The following is a 12,224-nucleotide window of genomic DNA, read 5'->3' on the forward strand; positions in this document are numbered from 1 at the left end:
CCTCCTTTGAGACAAGTCTGTGACAGTACCATTCAATCACTGAAATTACTCAAAGTCAGAACATCCTAGGCTGAAATCTATGTATGTTTATTTAGGTGAAAATCTGGAATTTCTCTTCTGGAATCTAGGAAGGGTTATTTTAGAGAAATATAACTGCTGCTGCTAGTAGAATTTATGCTTTTAATTTCGAGGGGGAAATATAGATATCACATATCTTCTGACCTCCTTATTCAAATACTGCCTCCGAACAGAAGTGTCATCAACATGCAATATGAAACAAACTGATATTCCTGTTGAAACCAGGTTTCAATTGCTGAATCAGAGCGGGAGTTAACCAGTTATGCCATCTCTTCCCACTTACTTTGGGGGGTGAGGGGGATTGACAAGGACAGGCATGAAAAGAGGTTGAGTTTAGAAGAAAGAAAGAAAAAAAAAATCTTACTTTTTCATGGTAGGACCACATGCATTTCCTGAAAACTCCCATAAATCCCATTATTTATTCAGCAGATTATAGTACTGCTGACTGTTGACCAAATAGCAGTAGCTAGGGTATTTTAGTGTCCCAGATAGGGGAGACCACATGCAGAGACAGCACATACCATGATGTAGGCATTTCTGTTTATAAATTTTAAGAATTTTTCCAAACACCAGAAACAGCATTTGAGGCAGCAGAGTAGAAATCTAGTGAAGGAGTTCTGTGTACCTGAAAAAAAGAGTACATCATACATAGAACTCATGAACAGTCTTTAGAACACAGAAAGCTATTCAGAAGAAAATCTTAAATTCTGACAAAAGCAGAAACATTATTTCTTTTCTTCTAGGTATGGGCTCTCTTCCTCAACCGAATTTATCTCACTAGCTTTCAATTAGATCAGATCCACATCTGCATGAACTTTGCAATAAATACCCAAGGACATAGACTCAATTTGAGTAAATCAGCACAAATTCACCAGCTTCAAATGGAACTACAATGGCTAAAAATAATGTGCAATTAATCTGCTTTCCTTGCTGAAAAAATATCTTGGGAAAGCAAGGAAGTTATTTACCAAAGGAGGCCTTAATAACCTTAGAGCAGATTCATAAATCTCACCTTTCAGTTTGTGATCCAAGTACTCCAGTATTACTCTAATAAGCTGGACAATTGCAAGAATTAAGGCTCCAAATGCCAGCGAACCTGTATGGTATCTAGAACAAAATAAATGACTGTTATGTTGCACCTATGTGTATATGCACAATTATAGACGTATGTGCATGTGTGTATTTTTATATATATATATTTATACATTAATAAAATTATAACAGGAGGAAGGTCCATTAGTGGCAATTACATATACACACGGACCTTCATCCTGATCCACCAGAGGGGAACAGAAGAAGCCACTGGTGCTCTTGGTGTTTGTGTGAGTGCTGTGTGTCTGCCTTGTCAATCTGTGTGGCCAGCTGTGCATATATGTGTTGTGCACAGTCATTAGGGGGTGTGTGCCTACTGCGAATATCTGCTCAGCCTTGTAATTGGTTGGACCTGGGGGCATGGAGCTGCAGCAGCCTTGCTACTACTGGGCTACAGGACTCAGCCTCCCCCTAACAATCACATTTTCCTGACTGTACTGGTTTTGGATGGAATAGAGTTAGTTTTTTTCATAGTAGCTTGTACGGTGCTATGTTTTGGATTTGTGATGAAAACAGTGCTGATAACACACCGGTGTTCCAGCTGTTGCTGAGCAGCATCAAGGCCTTTTCTGCTCCTCACCCTGCCCTGCCAGCAAGCAGGCTGGGGGTGCAGAAGGAGCCGGGAGGGGACACAGCCGGGACAGCTGACCCCAATTGACCCCAGGGACACCCCACACCATATGATGTTGTGCTCAGCAACAGCAGCTGGGGGGAAGGAGGAGGATGAGGGCGACATTTGGAGCTATGGCATTTGTCTCCCCAAGTCACCACTACGCATGACGAAGCCCTGCTGTCCAGGGGATGGCTGAACACCTGCCTGCCGATGGGAAATTGTGAATGAATTCCTTATTTTGCTTCACTTGTGCACGCAGCTTTGCTTTACCTATTAAAATGTCTTTATCTCAGACCATGGGTTTTTGCACTTTCACCCTTTCAATTCTGTCTCCCACCCTATTGTGGGGGAGTGAGCGAGTGGCTGGGTGGGGCTTGGCTGCCTACCGAGATTAAACCACAATGCTGACTAATCATTTTCATTTGATATTCTACATCTGGCTTCTCTAGATGTAAAAAGAGCACTTGCTGTGTACATGGCAAGGCTCACATCCAGCTCCACAGTCTTACCGTATTGCTCGTCCAAATGAAGAGAAGAGCGGCCACAGTGGAATATCAGCTGGTTTTCGAGAGGCCCAATAGTAAGAGGCAAAGGCACCAGCAAGGGTACACTGACCCAGTGCAATTGCAAAGTTCACCAGCCAGAGAAACACAAAGGCATTGGCTAACTGGAAGATGAAGATATACTTATGGTACAGGCTTTCTCCTCCATAAAAAGCAAAAGTACACTGAGCACCCAGACACAGTTTAGTCACATTGGTTGTGTTAAAAGTCTGTACAGAGAGAAAATTAAGCAACACAATGATAAGCAATGAATTCTGTGTACACAGTCTCTGAAGTTTAGCAGCTTAATTCAAATAACATAATTCTTCTTGATGTTTCATTAGCTCATTCAACACTGCACTCCAATACTATATAACCTGTTTACATATTTAAGGATTCATATTAATGTCTTATGAAGGTGCTTAACTTTAAACTATGCAGTTAGCAAACAGGGCTGTTCACCACATGCCTGAAACCTACATAAATGGAATATGAATTTCAGAAATCTACTTTTAAGATACATAAATGTTTCAGTTTCATTAAAGAAAACCTGCTCACACAAGAAATTAAAAAAAAAAAAATATTTGAAAACCAGAGGCCAAATCTGCAGTTCGGGTAAATCACCACAGTTGAACTGAAATCAACTGGGCTATGCCATTTTACACAAGCTGTGGATGCGGTCACAACTTCCCTTACCTATCTGAGAGTATTCAAACAGGAGCAGTCTTTACATTGAATTACTTTTCCCTATTTCTGTTGTTCATTTCATGTATTTGCTTAGTTTGAGCATGAAATAAAACCAGTCAATTTCTAATCCCTTTCTTTTTTAGTGTTCAGACATCAGCAGGGTGGGGAATTGTTTGGGATATACCTAACCACAGCAGTACATTAAAATTTAAACACCTGGACATAACCCTGATATAACATTTGATAAATATTTCTAGTTTTCAAAATATACTTAAGTTCAACCCCACGGTCAAGTCAAAACATTTGAATGAAGACAATATTTAAAAAAAGACAAATATTTTTTGAGCTTCATAAAGGTCAGAGCTGTGGCAAAAGAAGCTAAGCTTCTGCTTCAAAACATGGCTGGTCCTTGGGCCAGTTTCAGGCACAGCTTTCAAAGTCTTCTGTTGCCTATTGAGAACCACAAAATAGAATCCTCATGAATTCAAGAACACCCTTCCAAATAAACCTGTATTTTTGTGTCTTCCTTTTTTCCCCCTGTAAATTAGAACAGTCAATAGTTACCTGCCTTACAGGGCAGTTTAGCAGAAAAATTAGTTTATGTCTGTAAACTGCTTTGAACAAAGACGTGTTATCTGAACACTAAGTACTATTTGCAGATTTAACATGGGGAATCATTACTTAAAACATGCATATTTTCTACTTGCATTGCATTTAATAGGGATTAAGAAATGCAAGTAGCATAGCTCTCACTATAGCTAAATATTTGTTACACTTACCTCTGGGTCACAAGTCAGGTTTGCATACTTGCACAGTGTTTGATTAGCCATTACTTTATACACAGGTTCTCCTGATGTAGCCAGGAAACTGAATGAAATATTTTAAGGAGGAATCACAGAACTGTAGGCTTTGAGCAACTTAGGATTCTGCAGTGGGTAACCACTAGCTCTAAAGAACTTGTGCAGATAACAGAAAATCTGCTCTTGCTCTGCAGAGATGTATATGAAGGGTTGATAGACAAGACTGAATACTCTCATTACTTAGAGAACGAAGGCAAATACCATCCCAGAGCTGTAATAACCCCTGACCTTGAAAGTTGACTCAGCCTCTCCGGCACAACTATCTCTGACAAGGCAGATTATGCAGTATTTCTTTGTCAGTTTGTACTTTGGTGGAAGTAGACACAGAGTATAAGGATAAATTAACATTGTCCTGAATAGCAATGACTGCATGTGAAAGAACAACCTGTTTCGAAAAAGCAATCTTCTCCTTTCTGATACATTGACAAACCCTTGCTCTTCTGGGAACAGACAGACAGTGGCTGCTGTTATGCAATGTAGAGAGGACTTGGTGCACTGGATGTTCTCTTATTCCTTTCCTATACTTTTCTAAACAAAACACACCTGGAGCCCACCCCACCCCCAGCTAACTGAGACACCATTAACCTCAGGCACATAGAGTATGCAGCACATTAAAGGCCTTACTCACTATTTGCTGAGGTCTCTTTTTTACCCCTTAAAGTCAACCTTATGTAGTACACAAGGCCTTGTATGATCCCCCTGCCTTGGCATGAATTTTAGTCCAGTTCTTTTTAATGAAATTAAATTCACTGTCCAATTTGTACATCACATGCTAATGTGCAGTGAGGAACAGTGAATCAGTGCAGCAAGTGCTAAGTGACCAAATAACCCTCTTAACACTGGTTTGGTTAAGGTGAAATAGCAGAGAATTATCTGGTCTTGCAGACCAGAAGACTCTTCCTCCAGAGAGGTACACAAACAGAAGGATACACAGCTGTCACAGCCCAGTAGGAAATACAAATTGCAATAAGTATGAAGGTGATGATTGGGTAGAACAATGTAGACATGATATAACCAATAGCCCTATGAAAGAAACAAAACATATCAGTAAGCTACAACAATTTAAGAAACAAGCTTTTTATCAGTCCTCTTCTAGCATCATCCTTTTTACTTTGAGCTACTTGTTGATAGTGGTAGCATAATCTAGTGCTGGGATCTCAGAATTCTCAGAATACTGCAGGTGTTTTCTTCAAATGTCTTCACATCTTCACTTTGTCATTTCTACAACTCCACTTTAATCAGCAGCACTACAGTCAACTTCATCAATTTGCCATGTTCAAGCCTGTCTTTTACTTTCTCCTTCTCTGTTACTGCTTCACAGCTCCAGCTCTTTCCAGGTCACAAACCCATTTCAATCACATCTCCTTTATGGCCACTGCGGACATCACCCTTTACTTCGCTGTCACATTCTGCTCAGCTCCTATGCTCTTCCTTCAGCTCCTACACACCTGAAATTACCTCTTGCTACTTTGTATTTGAGGAGTCTGTTCCCAGCCCCTTTCTTGCCTTAAGTATGAACTATTCTGGGGCAGGGACATCCAACATGTCTTTGTAGTGCCAGGACATGCTAACACCTTCCTGTGACACTGTGACTTGCCTTGCACAAGCCATAAATGAGTGGTGCTCACCTTTAGCTGTTGGTAGGCAGAAAGAATAATGGCCTTTCACTGTTGACAACTTAGAGAGCTCTTTTAGCGCCAAGACTGATGTTTTAGAGGCTGACATTCTACTAATACTTCTCGTGGCTGGAATGTGACAAGCGAGCAAGAACTTGAGCATGCCAGTTCCTACTCTGCCAGGGACAAATCTGTAAGAGTTTGTTGATACACCCCCCTGGGTAAACCGGCTGAAGCTATCTCAGAGAACAGCCCCGCTGGGTATCTCACTGGATGTGATTTCAGAGAGCATGTGTTTTGTTCACTGAAGTTTGTAGGTTGGTTCTCTTTACATTCCCGTCATCTACCTCTTCCCGTTACTCTAAATTTTCTTTCCAGTGACCCTGTAAGTTTATCACAAGCTTTTTTGTCTCTTATTATTTGCTATAGTATTTCTCCTATGACTTGTGGCATTTCTGATGTTATTGGTTTATAGGTGGCAGTTTCCAGAATTGAAAAGGAGACAAATTTACTCAGTTCCTGCTGCTAACCTAGTAAATGCTGGGGGGGATGCAAGGGAACTGTCATGTGCAATCAAGAGGTTAAGAGCAACATCACAATTTCTGGCTGAGTCCAGAGATGTGAAAGTCCATTAAGAGCCACACAGGAGGACTCAGCTTTATGCTGTTTGAGAAATAATCACTACATATTAGCAGTGTTCAGCAGCTAAGGCTAGGCCTCTTAGTTACCACTAAGACCATGGCATTACTCCAGCAAACTGAGTAACAACTGTTAATTCTTTCTAACTTTGGATTTCAAGTCAGTTATTAGCATTATAATAGTAATATATTTTAAAGAGTAGTTAAAAGATATTAAAATATGTAATTTGATTCCAGTCATTAGCAGCTTATTTTTCATTTTCCTGAATACAGGGCATGGTCTGTTAGGTTTACAGTAATTACATACAGTGCTTCACCTCACGCATTATGCATGAGAGTAAAAACATCACCCTCAAGTGACCTCCTCGTGCTGCTGAAACACTACAGAATGTTATTACTTCTCAGCAGGAAGTTTATGAACTTTCTGAAATCTTTCTACCTGTCAAAGTTGTGAACAAAAGCATTGCAGAGTGTTGAAAGCTTTCCTGGATTTTAATAAACAGGTATTAAAGAGTATAATTTAGTGCTGCCAAAATGAATTGCTATGCACTAATTGCACAGTAGTATAAGACACAAAACAGGTACCTGGCTGAACGCAGAACTTTAGTATTTCTTAATCCCGTTACAAAAATGCCAAATCCTGATGCCTGAGAACCACAATGTCAATGGAGATGGCAGAAAACTACAAGCAATTGCACACAGATAAACTCAGAGCTAACTATGTGCTCTAACAACAGAGCTATACTTCCAAGACCTATGAGACCTTAGCCTATTTGCAATGAAATCCAGGGGCCTGATGTTTTAAGTCTATTTCTCCTTTGTTATATTCCAGTTTTCTAAAAAAAAGAACTAAGTTTTGGCACTGTGTAAAACAGGAACCACTGTGAACAAAGTCTATGCAGATAACACAAAATGAAGAGGTCTCCTCATATTCTGCTCTGCTTGCTTCTTCACTCAGAGCTGAAAAGAAGTATCTTGGACTACACCATATTACAGTGCTTGGTCATGGAAGTCTCCTTTTCTCTCTACAGGCTTGTGCATGTCCACACAAAAGTCTGACTGGAGCCAGAGGAATCCAGTCTTCCTAAATAAAAGCCACAGCCTTGGCAGTGCAAGATGAAGCTTAAGAAGAGTGTACTCTAGCGATCATTTAATAAAATTCAAAATACATTAAAATCAGACAAACGTACCTACTACCTTCCTTCAACAGTGCAATAGCAATCCGGATCCGATTCCTTAGGAAGATCAGCATCAGTACGATTATGACCTCAACAACACAGAGTATTATCACTGTAAACAAACAAACAAAGTTAGATTTATTAAGAATTGAACCAATATGCTGCCTCTGTAAACTCTGTTTTTTTCTTCTACTTCGCACTGTTGTTCACAAATTCCATAAAATTCTCTGCTAGACCAGTTCTCTTTCTCTCATTGCACCTGCCAATCTTCAATCCCATTTCAAAATTTCCTAAGTTCCACTGTAGGGAAATTCTACATGCAGACAGTTAGTCAGAATGTGTAGGACCCTGACATCAATATTAAGAAAAATGGGACATAACATTCCAAGACAAAGAAAATAATTTACTTGAATGTGACTGTATTATTTGGCCTTAGATACAGTTCACTCTTAACAAATTCTACTTTTCATATACAAGTATTTTGCATGTTTTTCCTCTAATGCTGCTAAATTGTAGTGTTTAGATACAACAAAATACAAAGGAGATGAAGAATCAACTTCTTCATGAAGTGTGTGTTTTTCTGATATATTATTCTAACATTTAGATGTACTTAAATCAATAGGTTTGTTTGCATATTAACCTAGCATGTGTTCCTTTCACCTCAATTGAGTACAAAAAAAAGAAGAGGCTAAAACAGGACAGTTTTGGACAAATTATTTTCACCTTCCAGTTGTGCTGCTGGAATCATATAAACTGGCTCTGAGGTCAGAGAGCTGAGAGCACCATGTCCCAGAACATTTCCTGTCTTAGTTATGGGCAGTCTTTGAATCATAACCCAGATCTGGTTTCAAAGAGTCTGTTTCAGTCTGATATCTATTTATGTCAGTTAAAAATCTACTTCTGTAGTAGAAAGAAAAAAAATTCTCTGGACTTCATCTAGAGAAGACAGAGTCTTTAATGCCTGAAGCACATCTCTTCTGACTCTGAGACATATCCATTAATTCTGGGTGCTTCAGATAGTTAGACAACATTTAAACAAGCCCAGCAGTTGTGGATGGTTGCACACAGCAGGACCTGTCATCTCCAGCTGAAATTAGTTTTGTGGAGAGAGAGGAAGACACAAGGGATATTAGCCCTAAGCCTTGGCTTGTTTAGAGGTTTGCAAAGAGACAGAGGATTTGGCTTCAGGTCCCACAGCTTCGACATAGACTCAGAATTCAGACCCAGATAGTCACAGATGATGTTAAATTGTGATCCCAAGTATAATCAGTACCCCTTCCCATCAGAACTGGAGGTGGCAAGTGACCACTGTGGTGCTCGGAGCCATAGACTTTGTTTGGAACAAAGTTTTGGGTTTCAGCACCTATTTTTGATATGGTTCCCCATGAAGGAATACACAATCAGATTTCCTTAGAGTCAGTCTCATTCCAGTGCAGCTCTGTTAAGTTAATGTAGCTTGTCCCAAACACTGTGAAAAAGGAAAGCGATGTCAGTGCATGATGAGTTCTAGACTAGGACTAAGAGGACCTTGGATTCACTATGGGCAAATTGTGTCTGATGAATCTGGTTGCCTTTTACAACAGGGTTACGGTGCTGGGGGATAAGGGAAGAACAACTGACATCATCTACCTGAACTTGTGCTAAGCACTTGACACTATCTTGCATGACACCATTGTCTCTAAATTGGAGAGACATGAATTTGACAGATGGGCCACTTGGTGAATAAGGAATTGCCTGGATGGTCGCACTCAAAGAGTGGCAGTCACCAGCTCGGTGTCCAAGTGGAGAACAGTGATGAGTGGCGTTCCTCAGGGGCCGGTGTTGGGACCAATGCTGTTTAACATCTTTGTTGTTGACATGGACAGTGGGATTGAGTGCACCTTCAGCAAGTTCAACACCAAGCTATGTGGTGCGGTGACACGCTGGAGGGCAGGGATGCCATCCAGAGAGATCTGGACAGGCTGGAGAGGTGGGCCTGTGCAAACCTCATGAAGTCAACAAGGCCAAGTGCAAGGTCCTTCCCATGGGTTGGGGCAATCCCCAGCACAAACACGGGCTGGGCGAGGAGTGAGAGGAGAGGGACTTGGGGGTGTTGGTGGGTGGAAAACTGACTGTGAGCCAGCAATGTGCGCTCGCAGCCCAGAAAGCTGCGTCCTGGACTGCATCCAGAGAAGTGTGGCCAGCAGGTTGAAGGAGGTAGTTCTCCCCCCTTTACTCTGCTCTCCTGAAATCCTACCCAGAATACCGTGTCCACCTCTGGGGCCCCCAACACCAGAAGGACATGGACCTGCTCCAGTGTTCCCAGTAGGGCCACAAAAATGATCAGCGGGCTGGAGCACCTCCCTTATGAGAATAGGCAGAGAGATTTGGGGTTGTTCAGCCCGGAGAAGGCTCTGGAGAGACCTTATAGCAGCCTTCCAGTGCTTACAGGAAAGATGTGGAGGGAGTCTTTTATCAGGGGGTGTGGGGATAGGACAAGGGGTAACAGATTTAAGCTGAAAGAGGGGAGATTTACATTAGATGTAAGAAGAAATTATTTAATGTGGAGGTGGTGAGGCACTGGAACAGGTTGCCCAAAGATGTTGTGGATTCCTCCTCCCTGAAAGTGTTCAAGGCCAGGTTGAACAGGGCTTTGGGCAACCTGGTCTAGTGAAGGTGTCTCTGCCCATGGCAGGGGGGTTGGAACTAGATGACCTTTAAGGTCCCTTCCAACGCAAACCATTCTGTCACCTGCATTTTCTTCAAGGATATTTAGCTGCTTTGCTGGATGACTTTGGAAAAGCAATTTAATTCCTGAGTACCTCAAATTATTCATCTGAAAGTAACACTGACGTCTAGATAAAACTATACACTGGCTGCTAAGAATCAGAGCCTGGAGAGTTACAAGGAAAAACATGATAAAATGCTAATATTCTCTAGGGATAGCATACTAAAAAGCTCTGCCTCAACAATACGTGGAAGATGCCTCATGAGCTCAAGGATCCAACATAGATGTAAATGAAGACACAAAGCAGAGTAAGAAGATTTAAGCAGTAAACTACTGCTCTATTAATTTAGGTTCCAATAGGAAGAGGCAGTGTTTTAGGCTATGTCCCATTCATCATCGGTTAGTGTCTGTGTGGTTCTAATAGAGCAGTAACAGCAGTGCAAGTAATATTTAACAGGTGTTTCTTCTCTCTTCCACCCCTCCTTCCCTGGGGAAGGATGTGTATGCTGCAGGCTGTCTTGTTCCAGTAGGATTTTGTTTTAAATGTACCGCCCTTGTAGGAGAAGGCAATGAAGCACTTTATTTTCAAAAGGTGATGAAATCTGTGATGGTTCATTCCACAGTCTCAGATCAGCCTCTAAGAAAATTCAGTGACCTGAATGTAAACAGTTCTACAAAGATGTGTAGAGTTATTAATCTGATTTTTGAGGGCCTCCAAGAGGGACAATAAACAGATTGGGAAAGTAAAATGCCCCTCCCTGTGCAACTTCATCAGGACTTAGTTATTGCCTTCTACTTCCCCATTATGAAGACAAAGCACACAGGAAGTGGAATGCTAATAACACAAGCATTTTTCACCCTCATCACTAGTGCAATTGCATTATCTCCCCTTAAAAATATGCTAGTCTACTTGAAAAAAAAGATATTTGCACAGTACAAAGAAAGAGAATTCTGCTTGCTCCTCTGAGCGACATATGTAGAGGACAAGATTTAACAAGGCAGAAACTGTAGCAAGACAGTGATTGATCCTCCTGAATATCTATTAACAGATTACCAAGTTTAAAGAGCACTTACTAAATGCTAACCATGTTTGCCTCAGCTGCAGGTACACTCTGAAGTCTGTCTGGAATCCAATATCGTAAACAGTGAGGTCAGAGCCAGGTATTCCTTTAAGATGATCATACTCCCAGTAACAATGCCAGATGCCTTTTAAAAAACAAGCAATATAAAATGAGTGTTTCTGAAGAGTACAAAGACAAGTTTTTTTTAAAAAAAGCTTTTACAAGCCAAGTGTTTTGTCCTCCGCATGCCCGGTAATCAAAAACCAAAAATGCATTATTGAGAGACAAGTCAATTATAACATCACATATATAGAAAAGAAGTATCAGTACAAGTGAATACAGAGTAAGCATACTGTGGGTAGATAACACCAGCTGTAGTAACCCAAATTAAGTATCAGCACAGCTGGATTCTTACTAAATTTTGCTGCCATCTAAGCCCTTCTCACTTAACTGTGTCTAAAACTAGGCATTAATTCTCCCGGTTGTATAATTTAATTGATGTAATTACTGATTTCCTTGCCGAGACTTAAGCAATAAGGAAAATCAGCCTCAGAGGGTAGAACATTACACCTACCATAACCTATAATTCCAATCACACCAAAGATGAAAATCCAGAAGAGAACCCCAGCTGTGAACCTCAGTAACACAAGGAAGAGCAGACTCACGATCATTGCAATGAACAGCCCACTGGAAAGACAAGAAACAGAAACACAGGAAAAACAAGTGTGAGAATTTTCACTTTCTTGCATGGCCGTTACTCCAAATGAGGGTCACTTTATCTCACATACGAGAATGACAGAATAACAGAAAGTTAAACTGGAGGACTACTTGGAGGGGTTGCTGTTTTATGTCCCCCATTAAGAATACCTACTTGCAAAGAAACAATGTTAGTAAAGTAATATTTTAGGAGCTTTCCTAAGAAAAAATAATTAAATTTAGGAGGAAAACCAGAGACACTTTCTACCCATCAGAAGAGGAAATAATTAGGGCATTGTGATGCATAAAAAGAAACTGTTAAGAGCTATCAATGGGGCTGCTAGGAAAGACATACTGTCCTGGTTTCAGCTGGGATAGTGCTGTTGATAACACACTCGTGTTTTCAGTTGCTGCTAAGTAGTGTTTATACTAAGTCAAGGATTTTTCAGCTTCTCA

At 40.8% G+C, this 12,224-nt stretch overlaps 1 protein-coding gene across 4 annotated transcripts in view; it reads right to left on the bottom strand.

The window, feature by feature from the left end:
- The window catches only part of SLC44A5 (solute carrier family 44 member 5), a 104,252-nt gene that overhangs the window by 11,258 nt on the left and 80,770 nt on the right, over positions 1–12,224 (bottom strand). For all 4 annotated transcript variants that reach the window (XM_042803148.1, XM_042803132.1, XM_042803122.1 and 1 more), the window contains exons 10-17: positions 11,647–11,759; positions 11,086–11,217; positions 7,317–7,416; positions 4,803–4,895; positions 3,792–3,879; positions 2,293–2,555; positions 1,091–1,185; positions 600–703 (exon numbers count right to left, since the gene is read on the bottom strand). In XM_042803148.1, the coding sequence (XP_042659082.1) occupies positions 600–703; positions 1,091–1,185; positions 2,293–2,555; positions 3,792–3,879; positions 4,803–4,895; positions 7,317–7,416; positions 11,086–11,217; positions 11,647–11,759 (988 nt within the window). The remainder of the gene's footprint in view (positions 1–599; positions 704–1,090; positions 1,186–2,292; positions 2,556–3,791; positions 3,880–4,802; positions 4,896–7,316; positions 7,417–11,085; positions 11,218–11,646; positions 11,760–12,224) is intronic.

This window comes from Tyto alba, unplaced genomic scaffold (assembly GCF_018691265.1).
Source record: "Tyto alba isolate M040663 unplaced genomic scaffold, T.alba_DEE_v4.0 Super-Scaffold_1000006, whole genome shotgun sequence".
NCBI lineage: Eukaryota > Metazoa > Chordata > Aves > Strigiformes > Tytonidae > Tyto > Tyto alba.